Source organism: Oncorhynchus tshawytscha, linkage group LG32, assembly GCF_018296145.1.
Source record: "Oncorhynchus tshawytscha isolate Ot180627B linkage group LG32, Otsh_v2.0, whole genome shotgun sequence".
Taxonomy (NCBI): Eukaryota; Metazoa; Chordata; class Actinopteri; order Salmoniformes; family Salmonidae; genus Oncorhynchus; species Oncorhynchus tshawytscha.
Window position 1 is genome coordinate 10,444,507 of NC_056460.1, and position 24,978 is coordinate 10,469,484.

The following is a 24,978-nucleotide window of genomic DNA, read 5'->3' on the forward strand; positions in this document are numbered from 1 at the left end:
GTGGCTGATGGAAATACAAATGTATGTTTTAATGTACAGGCGGTACAATTTATACAGACATGCATCTCAGTGATCATAACATAAAATTCCGCAAAGAGTAGTCAATTTGAACATCTGAAATATATGTAGTGCCGTTTGGTTCATTTTCTTCTGAATTCAAATGGTCATAATTGCTATCATTTCCCCTTTTGATCTGCAGTATCCTACGCCTTTTATCTACAGTTGATTGTCCTGACACCCGAAGGAGAATCCAAAAAAGCATGCAGTCCATGATCACTTGATCTGAACAATTTCGTACAGTTCACTTTCATTATTCCTGATAACATGAATTACTTTTGTCCCAACAACACTTTAGTTTAAGGTCTGTTAACACAGATCCGGCACAATAGACTAGTGCCAAGACCTTTTACAGTCACTTTCAGGTGTCTTTGATACAGCATGGTAGACTACCTGAATGGTTTTGGTGAGGTACGACTAAATAAACAAGTTTACAATGACTAACATAATTGGCAGCATTTCGAAGTAAAGCATTTTACAGTTACTTGCAGCAGGTGATGTGTGATGCCATGCAAACGCACAGTACCACGAGTGCTAAATGAGGACTTTTGGGTAAAGAGCAGATTAGTATACCTCAGCGAATGTCAATAATGTCCTAAACTTTCAGGAAGTTCAGTCAGTGTATCAATCTCTCTACCATTCTGTAATGGGGAGTGATTGAAGTGTAGTTTTACCACAGTAAAGTGAATGTGGTTAATTCCCACAAATGCTTCATTTTCTAATAGCAGCTAATATGCAAAAGGACATACTGAATTCCAGTGCATCTTGGGTGTTTTAAGTGTGACAAACTGTGGTCAGCTTGGTGGTTCTTAAATAACAATACCTTGAACCTTTCCCAAAGTAATGAAAAGGTCATGTGATTGTATTTAATGGTAAAAAAAAAAATATTAAAAAAGCATAGTGGTGGGGGTCTTTCATAAATAAAAAAATTAAATTAAATAAACACCTTGAGAAGCCTTCTCTTTCTTTCATACCGTGTAAAACCATCCGACACCCACGAAACACAGGTATAAAAAAGAAACGCATGTTTTTCTTTGATGTTCCTCATCTTTTAATTTTATATTGAAAAAAAAAAAGAAAACCTTGCGTGTGTTCAAGCCAGCCGGACCAGTGATCAGGTGACTCTCCTGAGAATGATCATGATGTCACACATTGTCGTGGAGACCTAGTATCTACAATACATGAGTCCATTACAAACAGAAGAGTGACTATACACGTAACAGAAACTCAAAGTATGGCTCTATGGTTCTCCTGAGGTTCCATTTTACGATGTATTGCTGTGGGCCCAAAACACAAAATGGCGGTACGGTGCATAGTCAGTATATGGATTGAAGTCAATGACGATTAAGGAGGAAGGGGAGAAGGAGTTTTCCCAGTCTTTCTCAGACTCTAGGTGGATGTCTGTAATGCCTGATTGCTTCTCTCTCTCCTCCGTTCTCTCTTCAGTCCACCACGCCTCGGTCTGCCACCTTGTGAAGTCCCAGACGCCTCAGCTTCTCTACCAGGTTGAAGCTGAAAATGTTTCTTCTCCCTTCTTCCTCCATAGTGCAAGTTCCTCCACCCCGCTCTTCCTCTGCCGTTGTGGGGCGTGTGTGGGGTGTGTGTGGGGTCAGTTGGTGGTAAGGGTAGGGGAGGGTGGAGGCAGAGATGCCCTGCTCCTCCAGCAGCCTCAGGAGTCCCAGTGATAGTGGAGGTGCTGTGGTGGAGGTGGAGTGGTGGCCGCCACCCTGGCTAGGGTCAAAGGTCGGCACACAGTGCTGCTGATTGGAGGAGGAGGGCAACGTGGTGCTCAGATGCTCACAGCTCCAACAAGCGGACAGGCTGCGAGAGCAAAGGCTGTAAATACAGGAAAAGAGAAAAATACCAAATCAGACACAGGAGTTCTGTTATATGTAATAAATACATAGCTAGAAGCTTAGCAGCATTAGTAACAGTGCACCATTAGTTAACAGTGGTTAGTTAGTGTAGTTGCTCCCAGTGATGGATTACGCCTGTAAGGGTGGGTTAGAGAATGTGTTAGTCCGTTAGTTAGGCAGCCTGAGAACTGAAAATAGGATTTCTGTTTGTTCATACAGTTTACCTGGAAGAATCTGGAAGGGATCAGGAAATGTTAAGATGAGCACATGAGCCATGGTGTCCAAGTTGGCAAGCCAAGCAAGTGTGTGACATGTTGTTTACGAAGTAGATTCGAGATAATGGACCAAATCCTTAATAGAGAGGCAGGCATTAAGATGTTGGAATGGGAGACCTGTGTGTATTAAAGTTTGAGTTATGTGTGTGTGTGTTATCTTAGATTAGGATTTGGCCCCAATTAAACTAATACTAAACCTCAAAGTCATGTAAATACACACAAGAACATCCATTTGTTTTATGCATGGAAAGTTGAAGCATTGTCGTAGCTGCGAGTGCATTCATTTGCGTTGCTTTGCAGTGGTGTTTGTTTAAGGCTCTAGTGTGGGGTATGCTCAATAGTTTTACTTAGGGGTTGGGTGGGGTCAGAGTTAGAAGGGGCATGTTTTAGAAAAGTTAGGGGATAAATATGGGATTTTCCGGCATCATTCCCACTCTGTCCATGCCTGTTGGCTCTTACTTTGCCTAGGAAGCCCACTTTAGAGCTGGAGAAAGTGCTTGGACCAGCGTTTCCTACCACTGAGGGGAGAGACATGGGGTAAGGGGAGACTGATTGAGTAAGGGAGGAGAGGAGGACTGCTATACACACACAAAGTAGCAAGGTACTTTTGAGGAGAAAAATGGGGCAGCACAGCAAAGCTGCTGTTGTTTTGAGAGTGGTGTCGTCTTTTGTAGTCATATCGTAAATACCGTTTCACGTCATTACTAATATTGGGATTTGGTTTAATTAATTAATTAATGATTGATTGAATGAATGAATACCAAAAGGCAAATTAATTCAAAATAAATGGATTTCACGTTATTTTACAGTCCACTACCTGGGGATAACAGGCAGAATCTATCACACACACACACAACTGATTAGTGATGGTGCTGGAAGCAAATTCCAAAACTGGAGAAACAGGGAAAAGTCTTCACACTTCCATTCAGATGCAAATTGAAATTTAATAGTAGATTTAGTTCAGTCTGCCTTCAACAGTCCACTTCCTGGTAATTACTTATGTTCCTTTGGATTCATTTCAAACACCATTTAGTACCATACCATTTAGTACCATACCATTTAGTACCATACCATCTAGTACCATACCATCTAGTACCATACCATTTAGTACCATACCATCTAGTACCATACCATCTAGTACCAGGTTTCCTATTATTTCGACGTCTTTGACGAACCTTCCAGGAAGTATTCATTGTCACCATAAATACGATCTTAGTAAATACCAGACAAAAAACATGTAACTTTCTGCACTTGACTGTGCGCTGCTTTCTTGGCCATGTCTCCTTCTAAACAAATATCTCAACGGCCTTCCTGGTTAAATAAATCATACATGAAATAAAATGTGAAACCGGACTGTAAAATAAAGTGTAACCATTGAATAGGTGTATGTGAGTGACTCGCAGATCTTACCTGGTGGAGAAGGAGGGGAGCAGGAGGGAGGGGTGGTGGCGCCGACAGGTGGTGACGGTGTGGGTGGGAGGGGTCTGGGGGAGGTTGGGGCCGGAGGATGGAGTGACTGTGGGTGATGGACACACTTTACACAACTACACACAAACACAACAACATACATAACTACTCACAATGGATGAGGAAAATCCCAGAGCCACCCACCACGGATGGGAGAATGTACGGTACACAACAACAGTATGAGTTGGAATGACACAAACTGTTTAGTAACATCACACCTACCACACAGGTGAACTTAGGGGGATAAGGACCACAGTAGACATGTTATCCAAATAGAAGGTTCCAGTGTCAATGCCTGATCGTTCTCCCTTACCCAATCTGACGGACCTAAAGAGTTCCGTCGGAGAGAGAAGGGAAAACGATCAGATTTTCACACCAGACTAGAGGGACCAGAGGAATGAGTGTGCACTGTGGGTGAATGTTTTCACTCACAATTGAGACCCTATCAACCGTATCTACTGAACTCAACTAAACACTACTCTGTGGCCTCTCTTCTTACCCATGGTGCCGTGGGCTCCGGCAGCCAGGTTGTGGGAGAGCTGTGATAGGTCAGGGTCATCCTCCTCAAGGTCATTGAGGCTGTAGACGTGTTGGAGGTCGATCTCCAGCTCCCGGAAGTCTTTGGTGAGGACCCCCGGGCGAGGGTGCAGGATACCACCCAGGTTGGGCTTGGCCAGCTGCTGCCAGTGGTGCAGGGTCACTGAGCCTGGGGTGGAGAGGAAGGGCGATATATGTTGGGAATAACACATTTATTTATTTATGTAATAACCTGTATTTCTCTAATCATGCATATTTTTCATATTGAAAGAAGGAAACAATTGTAAAGAGTGTCTATTTTCAGCTTTTAGAGTCTACATTCATAGTTTCACTTGTAATTGAGTCTAGAAACCTTAGGCAAGTTACTGTAAAACTAACAGTCGAGTTACCACACACCTATCTCAGCTAAGAACACACACAGGGTCTCCCCGTCCCTCCTCACCTTCCAAGGGCTTGACAATCTGCAGGCGATCGGGTAGGTAGGAGCGTGAGCCCCCCGATCCAGCCGAGGAGTGCAACGAGCTGCCATTGGAGTAGTTGGTGCTTGTCGACGCCACCGAGCTGGACACCAGGCTGTCGTTGGGCGTAAGGAACCCACTGGAGCCCAGCTCGCCCACCTCCTCACCCTCCTCGCTGCACCCCTGACAGGCGGTGGCCAGGGCGCGGAGTTTGCGTTCACGCTCCACCTCAAAGAAGGGGCGCTCTGAGGCATGGCTCTGCTGGCGGTCAGATAAACAGCGGAGCGCGGCCGCAAGGTCCTGGCCTCCAGGCATGCCCGGCATACCCAGACGCTTACGGCCACTCACACTGAGATCAGACAGAAATAAAGGCAGGTTAATGATATACTGTACACTGTTGATGCACTAACACTCAGAGTAGAGGAGGTGGAATAGGTTTGGAATACAAATGCACTGCTGTTATTAGTACACATAGACCAGAGAAATGGAAGCTGTATGTTTGAACATATATGAAGGACAGTCCATTAATATACTATGGAAAAGCATTTCACTGTTAGTCTACGCCTGTTGTCTGCGAAGCATGTGACATATACAAATCCATTTGATTTGAAAAGTAAATACTCTGTGTGTCTGATGTCTGTAGACTCTGTATGAGAGTTCATGTAATTCACACATATACCCATAAATACCCATGTACACCACCGGTCAAACGTTTTAGAACACCTACTCATGCAAGGTTTTTAAAAATGTTTTATTACTATTTTCTACATTGTAGAATAATAGTGAAGACATCAAAACTATGAAATAACACACATGGAATTATGTAGTAAACAAAAAAGTGTTAAACAAATCAAAATATATTTTAGATTTTAGATTCTTCAAACTAGCCACCCTTTGCCTTGATGACAGCTTTGCACACTCTTGGCATTCTCTCAACCAGTTTCACCTGGTTGAGAGAAGGAGATCCCACATCTTGAAGGAGTTCCCACATATGCTGAGCACTTGTTGGCTGCTTTTCCTTCACTCTGCGGTCAGACTCATCCGAAAGCATCTCAATTTGGTTCAGGTCGGGGGATTGCGGAGGCCAGGTCATCTGATTCAGCACTCCATCACTCTGCTTCTTGGTAAAATGGCCCTTAAACGGCCTGGAGGTGTGTTGGGTCATTGTGCTGTTGAAAAACAAATGATAGTCCCACTAAGCCCAAACCAGATGGGATGGCGTATCGCTGAAGAATGCAGTGGTTGTCACACCCTGATCTGTTTCACCTGTCTTTGTGCTTGTCTCCACCCCCCCTCCAGGTGCCGCCCATCTTCCCTATTATCCCCTGTGTATTTACACCTGTGTTCTCTGTGTCTGTTGCCAGTTCGTTTTGTTTGTGAAACCTACCAGCATTTGTTCCCCTGCTCTTGTCTGTTTCTTGCTCCTGTTTTCTAGTCCTTCCCGGTTTTGACCATTCTGCCTGCCTTGACCCTGAGCCTGCCTGCCGTTCTGTACCTTACTGGATTATTGACCCTTGCCTGCCCTGACCCTGAGACTGTCTGCCATTCTGGACCTTTGCACCCTCTCTGTATTTTTGACCCCTGCCTTTCTTTGACCTGTCGTTTGCCTGCCCCTGTTTCAGAAATAAACTTTTGTTTTCTTCGACACCGTCTGCATCTGGGTCATACCTGAAACGTGATAGTGGTAGCCATGCTGGTTAAGTGTGACTTGAAAGGACCCCCTGTCAAGGGAGTTCGTTATAATAAGTGGACCAAAGCGCAGCGTGATCTGGGTTCCACACCTTTTTATTACTAAGTGAAACTCACAGCAAAACAATACATCTCAAACGAAATGTGAAGCTAACAAAAGTGCTAACAGGCAACTATCCATAGTCAAGATCCCACAAAGCACAAAGGGGAAATGGCTGCCTAAATATGATATCCAATCAGAGACGACGATAAACAGCTGCCTCTGATTGGGAACCATACTAGGCCAACAGATGTATAAATCACCTAGATAACCCACCCTAGTCACACTCCGACCTAACTAACATAGAGAATAAAAAACTCTATGGTCAGGGAGTGACACCCCACACCATAACATCTCCTCCTCCATGCTTTACGGTGAGAAATACACATAAAGAGATCATCTGTATACCCACACTGCGTCTCAGAAAGACACAGCGGTTAGAACAAAAAATCTCCAATTTGGACAATAGACCAAAGGACAGATTTCCACCAGTCTAATGTCCATTGCTCGTGTTTCTTGGCCCAAGCAATTTTTACCTTTATTTAACTAGGCAAGTCAGTTAAGAACAAATTCTTATTTTCAATGACGGCCTAGGAACAGTGGGTTAACTGCCTGTTTAGGGGCAGTTTGAGCTGTTCTTGCCATAATATGGACTTGGTCTTGGACTTGGTCTTTTACCAAATAGCGCTATCTTATGTATATCACAACTACCTTGTCACAACACAACTGATTGGCTCAAACACATTAAGAAGGAAAGAAATTCCACAAATTAACTGTTAAAGCACACCTATTATTTGTAATGCATTCCAGGTGACTACCTCATGAAACTGGTTAAGAGAACGCCAAGAGTGTGCAAAGCTGTCATCAAGACAAAGGGTGGCTATTTGAAGAATCTCAAATAGAAAATATATATTTGACTTGTTTAACACATTTTTTGGTTACTATATGATTCCATATGTGTTACTGAATAGTTTTGATGTCTTCACTATTATTCTACGATGTTGAAAACACTAAAAATAAAGAAAAACCCTTGAATGATTAGGTGTTCTAAAACCCTTGACCGGTAGTGTATATTTACACACTGTTGCCAGTCTCACCTGTTGTCCTCAGTGTGTGCCACCTCTGCCAGTCTCGACACGGCACTAGGTGGTTTGTCCTCCAAGGTGAGGCTGGCGCTGTCTGAGCCGTAGTAGCTGGTACGAGGGGTGGAGGCGCAGCTGGAGAGCAGCGACACAGGGCTGGAGCCGGGCACCTGGCCGGGGGAATGGCACCGCGAACGCAGCCTCGACGCTTGTTTCACCACCTTCACAGTCTCAAACACGCGCCACGGGTGGTTCCTTTGGCAACCATAGATAAACCATATAGATTAGGGATGGTGACAAAGTACCCGGGAGTAAGTCTAACATTTATGTTTACGTCAGTGTCATTCTGCTTGAATATTCGATCTTCTGTAGTGTAATTCTGGAAACATTTTAAACGTTGTATTTGACTTACTCTATATTTTTCATGAACAGATGTGCTTTGTTATGTCACGCTGTCTTTGTTCAATCAAACACACTTGGTAACAACTTCACCTCTGGCACATAACTGACATACCGGTATTGTCATTCAACTGAGCTTAACAGGTTGGAAAAAGCACACTGTCACCGGTGTTTTATGTTTTCACAGTGACATCCTCACTCACTTGTACTCGGTAGGAGCGGGGACGTCTAGGCCCTTGCGGAAGGTGCCCTCAATCTCCGCTGCCAGGGAGTCCATGGGGAACACGGCTGATAGGGCGCTGTAGCGCTGCACCGTGCTGTTGGGCAGGCTCTTGTTGCGCAGGTTCTTAATGTCCTCTCTGGCCTCCCGTAGCATGTCCTCACACTCCGAGTACTTGTCCTGCAGGTAGTTTAGCTGCAGCCGGGGAGTGCCAGAGGTCAGTTACATACACACTGCTACTGCGGTTATGTACAAGCTTGCCTTTGAGGGACAGATCTAGGATCAGCTTAGCCTCCCCCAAATCAATGCATTAACAATTAACAAAACCGACCTTAGATCCGTGTTAAAGAGCAACTTTATCCTACTAGTTATAGATAGCTCATTGGAGGGTAATGAGTTGTGGATTGTGGGGAGAGTGTTGAGGGCGTGTCTTACCTCTGATTTGAGCTGTGATTGGCTCTCCCGCGAGGCACTCAGGTGCTGGGTCAGCTCTTCATTGTCAGTGGTGAGCTAGAAGAACAGAGTGGAGAGTTAATACCATGATCGCATCAGTGATACTGTATACCAACTTAATACTGTAGATACCAACTTAAGTGCACGTGTAAATATTTAATGTACTCCATTATAGAAGCATTCGGTGTGGGTTAGTCTTGAGTCTCTTTGTCCTTGTGGAACCTCAAGGCATGAGAGTGCCATGTCAACTCCATGTGTTTTTGTGTCTGTGCACTGCATGCTTGTGTGTGTGTGTGTGTGGGTATGTATTTAGGTGTGTGTATGCGTTTGCTCGTTGTGTCTGTGATCCCTCACCGCTTTGCAGCGTGCCTGCAGGTCGACTATTTGCGCGAGCAGGGAGCTGATCTCCTCCTGCTGCCTGAGAGTGTCCTCCACCTTACGGGCCAACTCATCAGACAGGTCCACCACCTGCTTATTCACAGAGGCTGGGGGAGGGAGGTAGAACAAAAAGATTGAGGGAGAGAAGATGAGAATAAAGAGGAGGGAGCGAGATGGAGAGGGTTAGTATGAGTACACGAACACATACTGTTTTCACTGTATTCACCCACTCACCAATTACCTCTCCCCTCAGGAACACAGTAATACCGTATACATGAACAAATATGTATAGTATTACACTGTAGTACTTTGTAGTATACTCACTGAGTTCCTCTACACACACCATCATCAGCTCCTGCTCTTGTTCCTCATAGTTAGCGGTCTCTGACGTCAGTTCATTGGCCTGTGGAGTGACAACATCGATGGCATTAGCATGAACAAGTTTCCAATCCACTTCAATGACTTCAGGTATTTCGAAGTAGTCAGTGTTCCACACCTCACAGCGCAGTTTGAGGTTCTCCTCCTCCAGACCTTTGAGTTTCTGCTGTATGAAGTCATAATTGACAAAGTTACTGAGGGAGTTAGACGACTCGTTCCTCTTCATTCTGAAAACCAGGAGAGAGGGAGAAGGTGGTCAGAATTTAAGTCTTACGATGTGTACGTGTACCCTGCAGTGTATGTGTGCGCGCGTGTACTCACAGTGTGTGTGAGTCGGAGGCGTTCTCGATCTCCTCTGTGCTGGCGTACAAGTGGAGCAGGTCGTCTCTCATGGAGAGCTCATGTCGCAGCTGGGCTATCTGGTCAATGGGAACCAGGAAGTAGGAACCAGGGTCAGAGTACTGAACTAGGATCTATCATGTACATTGATCGCCATTCCTGGTCTGGGCGAGAGTTACCGGGTGTGCAGGCTTTTGATCCTGCCTAGCATTAATGCAATGATTCAAGTGATACAAGGTGTAATACCAGCTGTGTTAATCCCAGGCTGGAACAAAAGACTACATACACTGTAAATTGCATATTCCAGGACCAAAATAAGTGTGTATTTTCTCTCACTAAATTCTATATGCTCCAGTACTACTGTATTCTGTCTGTAATAGGTGAGATATATCAAAGTAGGGCTACAGTGATGGTCTCATACCTCTTCCGTAGCGATCTCCAGCTGTTCGTCCATTAACTCATTCCGTGCCGTTAGATCCCGATTCTGCTTGAGCAGTGATTGGCCGATCCGGGCCGCCAACTCAAGGTCCCGCTCTTTCTGCCAGACGACAAAACGGTTTGATGTTCTTCATTCTGTGATCTAGTTACAGTCTAGTTTCTAGCAGAAGACCTGTTTACCATTCTAGCAACATACTTACGGCTGATGACTATCGTGACTTGCTCAAAATGTATAATATACCCAGTTGCACATTATTCAATACAACTTCATTCGTCCCTGGGGGGGCGATTAAGGGTTTTACGTATGAAAACAATCCCGTTATATTTACTTACCTCTTCCAGTAGGTGGGTGACAGCCTCGATGTCATGGTACGTCTTAGTGACCTGGCCCACTCTCTCTGAACACAGCACTGTAGGGGGGAGATGGGGAATGGAGGGAGAAACGAAAAATACCTGGTTAATATATAGTTCACTGGAAAGTAGGAGAGGGCCATTGGACAGTGAATTATTCGGACAGTATAGAGACAGTAACTTTCTGGTTCGAGACTTAATTGGTCACGGGAGCTAAGATCATTTCTGGCGTACACGGACTACACCATTCGGTTCATTTGACCACGATATCGGGAAATAAAACTCTTGACAGGTAAAAGCTAACTGCCCAGGGGACCAGGTCATCATTGTCCCGCAACCATGTCCTCTCTTATCCCCTCTCTTTCTGTGAATGACTCACGGTCAACAGCAGTTGGAAGGCAACAGACCGGGGCGCTGACCACAACATTACCACGTAGCCAAGTCAGTCAGAGCTTATCCTCTTAGCCTGATCCTCATTACAGGGATAAGACCCATCTCTCTCTTCCCCTCTGATATAAATACACCTCAGCACAAGCTGCTGTAGAACACTGTAATGAGGACAGTTAACCCCCAGTAGGAAAATAGGCTGGATATCTATGGCAGTGATTCTAGAGCGGTCTGGTTATAAACAGGTCAGTTAGATTACTGGTTGGTGAATGGACACTGCGACCCTGTTCAGAACTGATGGGGTGGGTGAATAGTGTTCAACCTGTTTGGAAGCCGAGCCATCATGGAGTTACAGTTGATGTTTTGTTCATCATAGTAACCATTCCGGTGACCTAAAGAAGTGGGACCCATGGTTTCTGTGCAAGGCCTCATCTCCATATAATCCAAAGATATGTTTCTATCCCGACCAGCCGGGACTATTTTCATCAGCATACATCCTGCAGACGTAGTCTCAGGTACATGCAGTAACATACCCCTATGTTCAAATCAGCCACTCAGACCTCCCTTTGATCAAAATCCTGGCTGGCGCCAAGGAGATTGTACAGTGGATTCAAATAATTAAAGTGAGGGGCAGCATTTGGCTGAAAACGGGGTGACTGTGTAACAGTATCCGTGAGCCAATTATCTAATGGAATGAAATGGTCCTGGGCCGGATCTACTGTATGCCTACAGTCATTAATCCTTTTGAGCCCTTTAAGAAAATAGTGTGTGTCCTTGTTCAGAGGTGATGGGGGGGTGGGGGGTCTGCAGCGTGGAAAAAAAGAGATATAGGGAGAGAAATAGAGAAGGAGAGAAACAGAGAATGAAATTAAAAAGGAGAAAGGGGGAAAGAAAGAGTGAGAGAGAAAGAGAAATAACATCTTGTTCTAGGATACGGAGACCGGTCCACAGAAGCGGGTGGTGGTTGAGTTGGATCCAACGGCTTCCCGCAGCACTGGGCACGGGCACTAGCAGACTGCAGCTACAGTGCCAACTTAACCCCTGCAACAGACAGAGCTGCTACTTATGCACCAAAAGAAGTGCCAATACATTGCAGTAAAAGTATCAATGGTAGAGCAGAGCAAGAGTGTCCAGTTTTCAATAACTAACTGGGATGGGCTAACTGCTAATGTTCCCATCTGGAATTACAATTAAAAAAGCTTCCTCCATAGAACAAAAAGGCGCACATTTTCTAATATGGCTAGGCCTACTTCAATTAAAGTAGCTTCCTAGAACAAAGACTCATTATAAAATCAGGTCACTACAATTGAAATGGCTCTATCCATGTAACAATTCCTAATTGTACTATTATCAAAATAGCTTTTGTTCTATGGGTGAATCTAACAAGCTAACTGGCTAACGTCCTGCAAATCCGATGGTTGCATGGTAATTTACTGGGAGTACATACCTATGCTAAATCCCCATTTAGCTTCCCCAATAGCTTCTCAATCTTCACAAGCTCAAGTTATCCTTTTTGTAATCAGGCTAAAAAAAAAAAACATTATAGACTGGACTACTTTCCAGACAAGAAAAAGGTATTTAAATACAGACACACTGCAGACAGAACATTGCATTGGACTATTCGAGAAGAACTAATGCTGAATTTGTATCAAGCCGTCAACTTATTTTCTTAATTTATTTTTCACAGTGCCAAGCTTGATCGATTTCTTTGGAAAGAAAATGTTTCAGAATGATGACATCTGACAGGACTATCCATTTAAAAGCTATGCCACAGTACAGTACAGTTGACTGTGTGTGCAATACATATAAAAGGCTTACTATATTGCCGTCTAAGACCACGCTACAGATGGTCTCATGGGGGCTCTTTGACTGAGGGATTTCCTAGCTGACTGTACCCTAACCAAGAGGGTTGAGAGTAGATCCTGTACAGTACATAGGAGCCTACGGAATTAACAGGGATCCATAGGGATCAAACCCACAAGCTCAACTCTGTCCTCTGTCAGTCTGATTCTCGCATCCCTACAGACATTATCATAAGCCTTTCTACCGATCTTCTTGGAACGCCCATTCTGAGGTATTAGGCTACTAATACAAGGCAGGCCATTGTACCTGCACGTAACATCACAATACCTCCGTCTTCTTGCCCTGATCCATTTAGCTGTGTGGTGCAGGGGTCAGGGAGAAAGAGACAGCCAGTACACCAATGTCCTGCCTAGAGGGTCATTGAGGCCTACTATGAGTGCTTTAAGGCAGAATGGCAGTAAAGAGCCAGTGAATCTCAAGATTGAACTTGGGTCTATAAACAATAAAACCCAATTGACTATTTGGTATGAAATATTAGTCCTAGACAAATATATCCAGCCTCTAGCGCTACATAATTTATGATTACAGCATTAGCCTAGTTAATTCCATGTAATACTAAATGATGACAAGGGAGATGATAAATCATCATTTGTGGCATAAACTGCACCCAGGTTAAAGTTTCTGCCTGTCTGTGGTGTAGGCAGCCCGGATTACATCATTGTCAAATCATCAAATCCTTTGCGTCAAATCCCTTGAGTAGCAGTGCCTACAGATTACAGCTGTATTGTATTTGTGTAATGAAATATTATAATTCATCCAATTTTATTTAGCCATTGTGTAAGAGTCATCTATAGCCAGAGATTTTCTAGAAAAGTCTGTTCGTTTTCTGGGTCTGTGCCAGCATCTATGCCAGTGTCGCAGTACACTGACAGAAAAGGTGCCAGCCAGCCAGCACGCAGCCCGTTCAGACAAAGGACCAAATGGAGGCTGAAAAGAAAGACATTCTCTAGCTGAAATAGGTCGCTTCTTAGCAACTATATATCTGTGTGTCAAAGCAGTGTGCCCCTTTAATCTGCAAGTTAAACCCTTGATAGTGACATGATAGGGTACAATCATTTCTGATTTACATTGCAAAGAATATAGAATATAAACTATTCTGAGGTAGAATGAATAATCTGCCGTATTCTTATTTCATATACTCAGTATTATACTATAGTAGTATCACTATTATACACTCGGTGGCCAGATTATTTGGTACACCCATCTAGTACTGAGTTGGACCCCCTTTGCCTCCAGAACAGCCTGAATTATTTGGGGCATGGACATGTTGCTCAATTGGTATCAACGGAGCTAACGTGCACCAGGAAAACCTTCCCCACACCATTACACCACCAGCCTGTACTGTTGACACCAGGCAGGATGAGGTCTTCTTGTTTTTACCTGAACGGAATGGAACCCGATGTGGTCGTCTGCTGCAATAGCCCATCCCCGACAAGGACTGACGAGTAGTGTGTTCCAAGATACTGGATCCGGCGCTCCTGGCACCGACGATCATACCACGCTCAAAGTGGCTTAGGTCACTCATTTTGCCCATTCTAACATTCAATCGAACAGTAACTGAATGTCTCGATGCCTGCTTTATATAGCAAGCCACGGCCACGTGACTCACTGTCTGTAGGAGAGAACCATTTTCGTGAATGGGGGGTGTACCTAATAAACTGGCCACTCACTGAGTGTATATTATACTGTAACCCAGCATATGGAGTATTGCTAGAGGTACTGAGTGAAGACAATTAACTAGGGTGTGAATCTAGGGCATCATCATGATACCTGCCACATTGAAGGACCATAACAAAACAGCATGGTTGGGACCAGCTTATCATTTCACCAATTTAGGGTTTGAATTGAAAATTCTATTAAATGCCCACTGAAACAATTATGGACAATTACCCAATTCAAACACGAGGGGGTTCGGTTCAATTTCTTAATTCAATGTAGTTAAGATGATATGATAGATCCCACCTTTACGAAACATCGTTCTCATCAGGGCAAATGGACAGTACGAGAACATCCCCACTGGGCAAAAACTGGTTGAGTCAACGTTTTCCCCCGCAATTCCAACAACAAACAAATCTATGTGATGACATTGAATCAACGTGGAAAATGAATTGGATTTGCAAAAAGTCATCAGCGTAAGGGCATTTAGACACCCAACCTTAAACATAAATCCAATAACGTGAAATGTCGTCATTTTCATTTCACGTTGAATTCACGTTAGTTAACAACTCAACCAAAAGGCAAATCAAAAGTAGACGTTGAACTGACATCTGTGCCCAGTGGGTAGCCAGTATCTCCATGTTTTTGACCTTCATATTGAGTCCTAAAAGTCCACACAAACCTTTTCCGGCCAGTCTGTCTACTGCAGCCCAAAGTCAATGACACTCAAAAGGCACAGAGACAATACACCACAGAAAACACCGCAGCTGCTGACGGAAAACAACTGCTGCTAAGAACACACACTGTGGCAGTGACCTTCACACTCAATGGGGAGGACTGCAAGCTCAGTATACCTGGCAGCCCGTGTTCACTGGAGGGAAGTTATACACATGGCATGTGTGACTTCAATGACTCAAAAGTAGAGACAAAGATCAGGCTTTCGGATATTCATATACACACATGTGCAGCCAGTCAATAACCTAACCACGTGTTACTGTACGTGAATGAAATCACAGCAGAACGAACCATTCATACAACAACGAATCCATGCACCTTCCCAGCCATACCATCACTCACTTAGCTTGACTGTAAGCTGCACAGACTCGACAGTACGTTTAAAGCGCAGCAACGCTGCCAACAAGACAGATGTATGGCTGCAGAATCACCCTGATCACCTGCAACTCCCTTCTCCCCCCCCCCCTCTCTCAACCTCCTCCATTGCTCCCTCGATCCTTGCTCCTCTCTCAATCCCTCTCTTCTCTCTGTCCGTCTCTCATCCTCCCTTTACTCCCTCACCTTGCATCAGTTCCCTGCACAGACTCTCTTTGCTGTGTGGCTTTCCTCCCTCCTCCACCTCCTCTTCTTCCTCCTCCTCCTGGCTCCCGTGGCCACTCTCCTTCTCTTCCTCCTCCTCGGAAGCAGAGGAACTCCACACCTCCATGGTGACCGGACAGAAGCCCTCTTCCATCCCTCCTTCTGTTATATTTCTCTATTTATTCTTGTTCTTCTGTTCCCTGCTTCAGCTCTACGCCCGTCCCAATAAACCGATGCTCTGTTGCGTGTCCAAAACAGTATCCTCCTCCGTGTGTCCCTGTGACTGTGTGGGCGTGTGTTACGTGTGTGAGAGGAGACTGAGCTGTCCTTAGTATTAATACGTAATCCCTCTGACTGGGAGGTCCATCTGTCGTTACCCTCCTGTTTATATCAACCTGGCCACACTGGACTGTGGGAGCACAGAAAGAGGAGGAGGGGTGTCAGAGGTAGCTTGAGACCAAAACAACACATAAAAGCTCAAATAGATCATACCCAACTTTGCCTAAGAACTATACATATAGAAATGCAAGGATTTAATATAAAACTCAATTCCAATTATAATCTGGTTTAGCAAGAGAATGCACTTAGTCCCTGCACCCCCGTGAAGCAGAGTAAGATGGTACGTTCCCAGCTAAGGCCATGACTGTTGTCTCCCTGCACACATAATATTGGTGCAGACTGAGCCACACCCCCTTCTAGAGGGAGAGGAACACTGACACTGTACACACAGACTGAGATTGTAAAACGACTGTTGATGTTTGTGTGGACTGTTGCTGTTTGTGTGGAGAGAGGGGAGGTGTCTGAGAGGGAACGTGATATATGAATTGATGTCAAGCTGGGTTTTCAGCAGGGCCTCTCGATTTACTCTTTAGTGTATTAGCACTGCACAATCCTCACATGCACAGTAAAATAATTCAAACACACTACTTCCTCAATTCTCAATGCAAATACACTTGATGAATGTATACACATGAACTGCGAACGTACAAACTGGAGAGATGCCCATTGTTTTCATGTTTTCCAATTAATGGTCTGTATTGACGGAGTTCAAATAAAGTACAAAAGGCTGCTTATTTCACATCAACTGATACGTGTCAAAACAATATATCAGATATATGCCAGGTATGCTTTATTGACATATAACAACTTAGTATAGAGAAAAAAACACCCCTGAAGTCTAGCCTTCATCACCACCATCATCATCATCACTTCATCCACCCAGTGCCCCCTCCCTGTTGCTACCCTGGCACGCAAGTGTCCTCTCCAAATCAAATATTAACCTCCCCTTCATAAATGTTTCACCCGCAGACGCCTTCTTTCTGGTCGAGTGCGGCAGGCAAGGGGCGGCTGGGACACAATTTTCACCGTCTTCCCCTTCTCTTTTCCTTCCCCCCTATCCCGTTTCATCCCTCCATCCACGTCGCGTTCCTACCAGGGTTGTTTAGCGAGCGCCCCAACGCAACGCAATAGCCGGACAGGACAAAACGGAGGCTGCCAGCTCCCTAAAAATACCAGCCCAGCCCATCTAATACAATTGGACTTCCAAACCTAGCTGATTAATTCAGTTAACAGGTCGCTGCTACAATAGGATTTGTTGAGTCACAGTATTAGAAAGACAATGGAAAGTTAGATTAAGCTATGGCCAGGATGGCTAAAGAAGGCTACAGTACAGAATACACAGTGTCAGGCCAGTGTCAGGCCCTTTGTCTCCAATAAAAAGTGCAGCAACACAAAGCTCATTAAAACCTGTGTAGTAGTAAAGTTGGGTAACATTTCCCTCACAACATCTATCTCAAACCTGACGTTTTTGCAAAGGCATGACATAACAGCACTAAGCAGTCATAATTAGCTGACTAATTTGACACAGTCATGACTATGCCAACCTAGCCATTGTTTTGTTTTTTCATCGAATATTTAAAACATACAATATACTCGCAGTGAAGCCGCTCTACAACTACATCACATTAGTCAATTAACAGCCTCCCATCCAGAGCGACACACAGAAGCAACCAGGGTCAACGCCCTGCTCAAGGGCACGTCGACAGATCTCCCACGAGGTCAAAAACGGGGACCTGAACCAGCGATCCGTCAGCCACCACCCCCCCCCACCCCCACACACACACAGTTCCCCAAGTGCTGCCCCTCAACCATCCGAGACCCCCCACACACTCCACCCCAGCCTAGCCATTGTTAGTGTGCATAAAAATAGCACTGCAAGCAACCTGACAATCTTATATGTAATATCATGCTAATAACAGTGGAAGGATCAAGAAAAGTGTTACCAAGAGCTGCTACACTAATTCAAGGACAAATCCGTTCTGCCTCCTCAGATATGGACAAAAACATAAGTTCCTAATCAATATTGACACAAGAAACCACTTTGCACTGATATCACCTCCTTTGCAATCAACCAATGGAAAGAACACACCCCTTAGAGGTCAATGGCCAAATAGTTTTATGGGCGCCTATGGTTTACGTGGAATCACAGTCAGAGCAAAACAACACCGTAAGCTCGGTATCACTGATCAAATAAAGAGCGATTGAGCCAGTGTAAAGTACACTATGAAGTGATCACATAGCTAGATACGCATTGATCAACAACGACATATGAAGAGTGGAATCAGTCCCGTTCTGCTCTTTGAAGTGGTCAGCCGTCCAGCACAACGGCAAAACACAAAGGTTGCATCCGAAATCCCCCCCCCCTACTCCCTGTCTAGTGCCCTACTTTTGAACAGAGCCCGGGTCAAAAGTAGTGCACTACACAGGGAATAGGATGCCATTTCAGAGAGGCGGGGGAAAAAAGGCGGGGAAAAAATAAGTCAGGAGACAGAAGGTGCATGAAAGAGCAGGAAATAACAGAGAAAAGGGAGTAAGAGAAACACACTGAATTGCTATAAAAGGAGACAGCTAGAGGAGGGTAGAAAGTGAGAGACGCAGTGAATGGGTCAACCCACAGATGGCACAGGGAGCAAAAAGCAGGAGGGAGGGAACAGATTTAGATCAGAACAGGTGTGCACCAAGGTAGATTGCCAGAAGAAGGACAACCAAATAAGAGATGTACAGAGGTTTAGGGCACGTGCCGCGGGCTAAGAAGCTAATGTCAACACGGGACCAGCTTTAAGGCACAGCTGTGTGTCGGCCGACTGGCTGTGTACCAGTCTGACCTGTGCTCTGCAAAGAAGAGGGAGTGAAAGGAGCGTACAGCCTATCCTGCCTTATGAAGGAGTAAGCCATTCAATCCTATGGGGACATCGCGACTCTGGCACTGACTGTACCCCCAGTCCAAAGCAGCTTGAATGAAAGGAGAGTACAGCCTATCCTGCTTTATGGGGGATTATTCTCACTATTTTATTGGAATCTGGAAACCCTAGTATCCCTGGCACTGTACCCCCAGTTACGATCACCTTGAATGAAAGGAGAGTAGTCTATCCTGCTTTATGGGGGATTATTCTCACTATCTTATTGGAGTCTGGCAACCCTAGTATCCCTGGCAGTGTACCCCCAGTTACGGTTGGCTTGAGTGAAGGAGAGTGCAGTCTATCCTGTCTTACTTTCAATCTTATGGGAACCTACATGGCAACGTACCCCTAGTCACGATCGTCTTGAGCGTAGGGCCGGGACAAAACCTGTCTCGCGATACTCATTAGTATCTAGTATCTTGGCAAGGAAACAAAACACCGAGCGGATTTAACTTATTTAGGAAAACAGTCCTAATGTTGGAAACAAACATCATTATGGTGTCATCCAGAGTCACATGTATTTATTTTCCAAGCTATAGCACAATATTTTACATACAGCAGGTTTTTAAATATTGCAATACTGGTATCGTCCCAGCTCTACTTTAGTGAAAGGACGGTATAGCCTATCCTGCCTAATGGTGGAGTTAGCCATGCAATCCTATGGAAACCTGGCAACCCTAATACTGCACTGATGAGGTCAGAAGTTGAAAATGTTTAACTAACACTAAAGGTTAACACCAATTCAGACTTCTGTGCCAATGTGAAACGAATGTCAACACGTGAAATCCGGTCGCTGTGCCCAACTCAAGCTCTGTATGCTTTCCTAATAACATAGCCCGCATCAGATACAAGAAAATGCCATCTTTGATGATATCATAATGTCAGACAAGACTGGACATATCGCCTGTTTAGCCGGCGCCCACTTGTTTTGTTTTGCAAATGCATGGCAACGTATATTTTTATTTATTCAACCTTTATGTCACCAGGCTGTCCCATTGAGGTACAACCTGGCCAAAATGTTCAACCAATCTTAAACGTCCGTCTCTATTTGAGACTCCCGACTTTCACACTAATTAATAACCTCTTCGGGGTGTCTCTCTAAAGATTACACCAAAGGCCAGAAATACACACAGCAAACCCAATCTCTGCGCGTTCAACCTGTCACCTTTCTTACACCTCTCTGCTCTCGACTATGCTCACAAAGATATCTTTCAAATATGCACTACTGGTGGGTGGCTAAGACGACCAAGTCCTACACAGTGAAGAGAGTACGGTCAGTGTCGCCGCGACGTCTGAAGAGCAGTCAGTGCTCGGGGTCAAGCCCTTTGTAAAAGGCTACTGTTAAAGTCAGTTCAGTACTGGAGGTGCAGAAGGAAACTGATTACAGCTAAGAGGCTAATCGGTTTATTGGCATTTGGCATCTGTGGCCCCAAGCATCAAGTGAAGTGATGTGGCTAGAGGATATGACACCTCCCCTAAAGTCACCAGAGGGAGGAGGGGGAGGAGCTTCTGTTAGCTCCTCTACTAAACAGACCATACTTACATGTGTGTACTACTGTACTGTACTGATAAATGGAGATTCTGATATTATAGTGTCCCGTTAAGGTGATTATGACAAGTGGTGTAGCATTGTAACAGTCAGCAGCATGATCACAGTGTTGGATTTGGGTAAACTCAGTGTTTGTTACGTTAGATTGAGGGATACAGTATGCAGGCTTCCATGTACCGAATCAATTGTTTCTCCATAGAATCAGACGATCTTGTGACTATGATCAATTTCACCCATATCTGTCTCCAGCTCATATTTGAGCATTTACCTCTATAACATTACCCCGTTAAAACAATCACAATATTGTTACAAAAACATTCACAAATCTCATTAGATTTGTTTTTCCACATCTACGTAGGGGAGTCAAGCGAAAACACTTTGTTGAAAGGACAATTGAAACAGATATCATCTTCAGACAGACCTTAACTCGGGATTCTGCGTCAGACCGATAGGAAGAATGTTCACCTCAGATTTAGAGTTTCTTGATAAACTAGCAGGAGTTTACCATGGTTGTTATATACGGTACTTCCTGTTGGCAACGTGCCGCCAACCAAGCCCTTTCCACCCCATCTAACTCCAATAATTTAGTCACCGCTCCTGTGTGGTTCTATTATGAGTGTGCTTTTCAAGTGTGACTTAAACACACCAGGATAAATTGGTACAATATCAGATATATTATTGCGGGACATATTGCTACATTCACAATCAATGTCTTCACTTGTGGACACTGCTAAATCATTTCTCTGTGTTGAGATGTCTTGTTTCTTCCAATAGTGTTTGTCTCACAGGCAAGGAGTCAGACCACAAGCTCTTCAGATCCACACCATATGGATGACCTGATAATGGCAAAAGAGAGAGAGATTATCCCATCATTGTTGTACTATAAAGCCTAGTGATTAAAGGATATGTGTAATCTCTGTACAAGTTTCCATTGACCAATTCCAAAGCATACGTGAGGGGTCAATTCACAGTAGTACTTTTAAGATGGAATTGCTGTATGCTAAAACATTGACGATAAAACACTAGTGGGCTGTTCAGTTCCGGTCCTGGAGTGTCGAAACATGTTTTTTGTTGTTGTTTCAACTTGGTAGTTAATTGCACTCACCTGGTGTCCCAGGTCTGAATTGGTCCCTAATTAGAAAGAGAGGACGCAAAACAGAAGTGTTTTCGGCCCTACAGGAATAGCCCTGCAGCATTCAGTGCATATTCAACCGAGGTCGTGTATTGACTTCATTTTACCAGGTTAGGACACTAGATAAGAGGACAGCATGTTCTCAACCCTGAAATATAAGACACGCCTCCACAGAGGTACATGCAATAGCTTTGGGAGTAGGTAGCCCTGGTGCTGAATGTTGCAGGTACAGTACATCGAGTTGAGTATTTTTAAGCATCAGTTCCCGTAAGGGCTGAAAGTAGAACTAATATCTTCCCGGTACGGGACCTCCTATATGTGCATGCATTTGCACGTGTTCCCAAAAAAAAATGTATGGGCCTAAACATAGAATCCCAATCAATTTAAAATGATCTTTGTGGACCGAGTCATAAAGATTTGGAATTTAACTTGAAAAATGTACGACCTTTTATTGTGGCATAAACACAACCAGTCATGATGTTTTGATCTGATTGTCAAACAATGACTTCAAGGCTGGGCTGGAGGAAGAAATCATAAAGCCACGGGACTATTTTGTATTTTTTACGAGGCATAAAAACTAAACAGTATGTTATGGTTGCATTTTTCTGACATGGTTTAGGTCCACTTGTAAAATCTATGCCAAGGCACATTGTAAAAAAAATGGTTTGCCTCTTGGGCTTCCAACGGGGTTGGGCCCAGCACCTGACTCACACAATTGTTCAGTAACATTGATTTATTATGCAGTTTAAAAAAAAAGTTGATTAGGCAGTTAACCAATCAAGACAGGGCCCCCCTGTTACCCACATGGGCCCCCTACCTCCTTCTCCTCCCCACATCTGACGATTAGCAGAGCAGCAGCAGGCTGTCTACACTCATTGACAGTGGGATCCTGAGTCCTCCTGTGGTTGGCGGTTGCAGTATATAAAAAAGATATAAAGTGCATTCGGAAAGTATTCAGACCCCTTGACTTTTTCCACATTTTGTTACATTACAGCCTTATTCTAAAATTATTTATTTTTAAAAAAATCCACTTATCAATCAACACACAATACCCAATAATGACAAATCAAAAACATGTTTTCAGAATTTTTTGCAAACGTACACTACCGGTCAAAAGTTTTAGAACACCTACTCATTCAAGGGTTTTTCTTTTTTTCCCATATTTTATACATTGTAGAATAATAGTGAAGACATCAAAACTATGAAATAGCACATATGGAATCATATAGTAACCATAAAAAGTGTTAAATCAAAATCTATTTCATATTCTTCAAATAGCCACCCTTTGCCTTGATGACAGCTTTACACAGTCTTGGCCTTCTCTCAACCAGCTTCATGAGGTAGTCACCTAGAATGCATTTCAATTAACAGAGGTGCCGCCTTAAAGTTCATTCGTGGAATTTCTTTCCTTCTTAAGCGTTTGAGCCAATCAGTTGTGTTGTGACAAGGTAGGGGTGGTATACAGAAGATAGCCCTATTTGGTAAAATACCAAGTCCATATTATGGCAAGAACAGCTCAAATAAGCAAAGAGAAACGACAGCATTATTACTTTAAGACATAAAGGTCAGTCAATATAGAACATTTCAAGAACTTTGAAAGTGCAGTCGCAAAAACCATCAAGCACTATGATGAAACTGGCTCTCATGAGGACCGCCACAGCAACGAAAGACCCTGAGTTACCTCTGCTGCAGAGGATAAGTTCATTAGAGTTACCTCTGCTGCAGAGGATAAGTTCATTAGAGTTACCAACCTCAGAAATTGCAGCCCAAATAAATGCTTCACGGAGTTCAAGTAAACAGACACATCACAACATCAAATGTTCAAAGGAGACTGAGAATCAGGCCTTCATGGTTGAACTGCTGCAAAGAAACCACTACTAAAGGACACCAATAAGAAGAAGAGACTTGCTTGGGCCAAGAAACAAGAGCAATGGACATTAGACGGGTGGAAATGTGTCCTTTGGTCTATTGTTCAAATTGGAGATTTTTTGTTCCAACCGCCGTGTCTTTGTGAGACGCAGTGTGGGTGAATTCATGATCTCTGCATGTGTATTTCCCATCGTAAAGCATGAAGGAGGTGGTGTTATGGTGTGTGGGGGTGCTTTGCTGGTGACACTGTCTGTGATTTACTTAGTATTCAAGGCACACTTAACCAGCATGGCTACCACAGCATTCTGCAGCGATACACCATCACATTTGGTTTGGGCTTAGTGGGACTCTCATTTGTTTTTCAACAGGACAATGACCCAACACACCTCCAGGCTGTGTAAGGGCTATTTTACCAAGAAGGAGAGTGATGGAGTGCTGCATCAGATGACCTGGCCTCCACAATCCCCCGACCTCAAACAAATTGAGATGGTTTGGGATGAGTTGGACCTCAGAGTGAAAGAAAAGCAGCCAACAAGTGCTCAGCATATGTGGGAACTCCTTTGTGACTGTTGGAAAAGCATTCCAGGTGAAGCTGGATGAGAGAATGCCAAGCAAAGCTGTCATCAAGGCAAAGGGTGGCTACTTTGAAGAATCTCAAATATAAAATATATTTTGATTTGTTTTTGGTTATTATTCTACAATGTATAAAATAGTAAAAATAAAGAAAAACCCTCGAATGAGTAGGTGTTCTAAAGCTTTTGACCGGTAGTGTATATATCACATTTACATAGTATTCAGGCCCTTTACTCAGTACTTTGTTGAAGCACCTTTGGTAGCGATTACAGCCTTGAGTCTTGGGAATGACGCTACAAGCTTGGCACACCTGTATTTGGGGAGTTTCTCCCATTCTTCTCTGTAGATCCTCTCAGGCTCTGTCAGGTTGGATGGGGAGGGTCGCTGCACAGCCATTTTCAGGTCTCTCCAGAGATGTTCTATCGAGTTCAAGTCTGGGCTCTGGCTGGGCCACTGAAGGACATTCAGAGACTTGTCCCGAAGCCAATCCTGCATTGTCTTGGCTGTGTGCTTAGGGTTGTTGTCCTGTTGGAAGGTGAACCTTCGCCCCAGTCTGAGGTCCTGAGCACTCTGGAGTAGGTTTTCATCAAGGATCTCTCTGTACTTTGCTCCGTTCATCTTTCCCTCGGTTCTGACTAGTCTTCGAGTCCCTGCTGCTGAAAAACACCCCCACAGCATGATGCTACCACCCCCATGCTTCACCGTAGAGATGTGCCAGGTTTCCTCCAGAAGTGACGTTTGCTGTTCATCAGACCAGAGAATCGTGTTTCTCATGGTCTGAGAGTCCTAGGTGCCTTATGTCAAACTCCAAGAAGGCTGTCATGTGCCTTTGACTAAGGAGTGACTTCTGTCTGGCCACTCTACCATAAAGGCCTGGTTGGTGGAGTGCTGCAGAGATGGTTGTCCTTCTGGAAGGTTCTCCCAACTCCACAGAGGAACACTGGAGCTCTGTTAGCGTGACCATCGGGTTCTTGGTCAC

The 24,978-nt window shown here is 44.2% G+C and overlaps 1 protein-coding gene across 8 annotated transcripts in view; it reads right to left on the bottom strand.

Moving 5' to 3' along the window:
- Positions 1-5: 5 nt before the first annotated feature.
- The window catches only part of LOC112245739 (trafficking kinesin-binding protein 1), a 39,855-nt gene continuing 14,882 nt past the window's right edge, over positions 6-24,978 (bottom strand). For 3 of the 8 annotated variants that reach the window (XM_042310742.1, XM_042310743.1, XM_024413885.2), the window contains 13 exons: positions 10,400-10,476; positions 10,050-10,166; positions 9,611-9,708; positions 9,408-9,516; positions 9,236-9,314; positions 8,888-9,018; positions 8,516-8,590; positions 8,064-8,275; positions 7,477-7,716; positions 4,635-4,999; positions 4,155-4,361; positions 3,599-3,704; positions 6-1,893 (listed from right to left, as the gene is read on the bottom strand). In XM_042310742.1, coding sequence (XP_042166676.1) covers positions 1,500-1,893; positions 3,599-3,704; positions 4,155-4,361; positions 4,635-4,999; positions 7,477-7,716; positions 8,064-8,275; positions 8,516-8,590; positions 8,888-9,018; positions 9,236-9,314; positions 9,408-9,516; positions 9,611-9,708; positions 10,050-10,166; positions 10,400-10,476 — 2,210 coding nt within the window. In that variant the 3' untranslated portion in view covers positions 6-1,499. The other 5 variants (XM_024413886.2, XM_042310744.1, XM_042310746.1 and 2 more) reach the window with 5 other exon arrangements.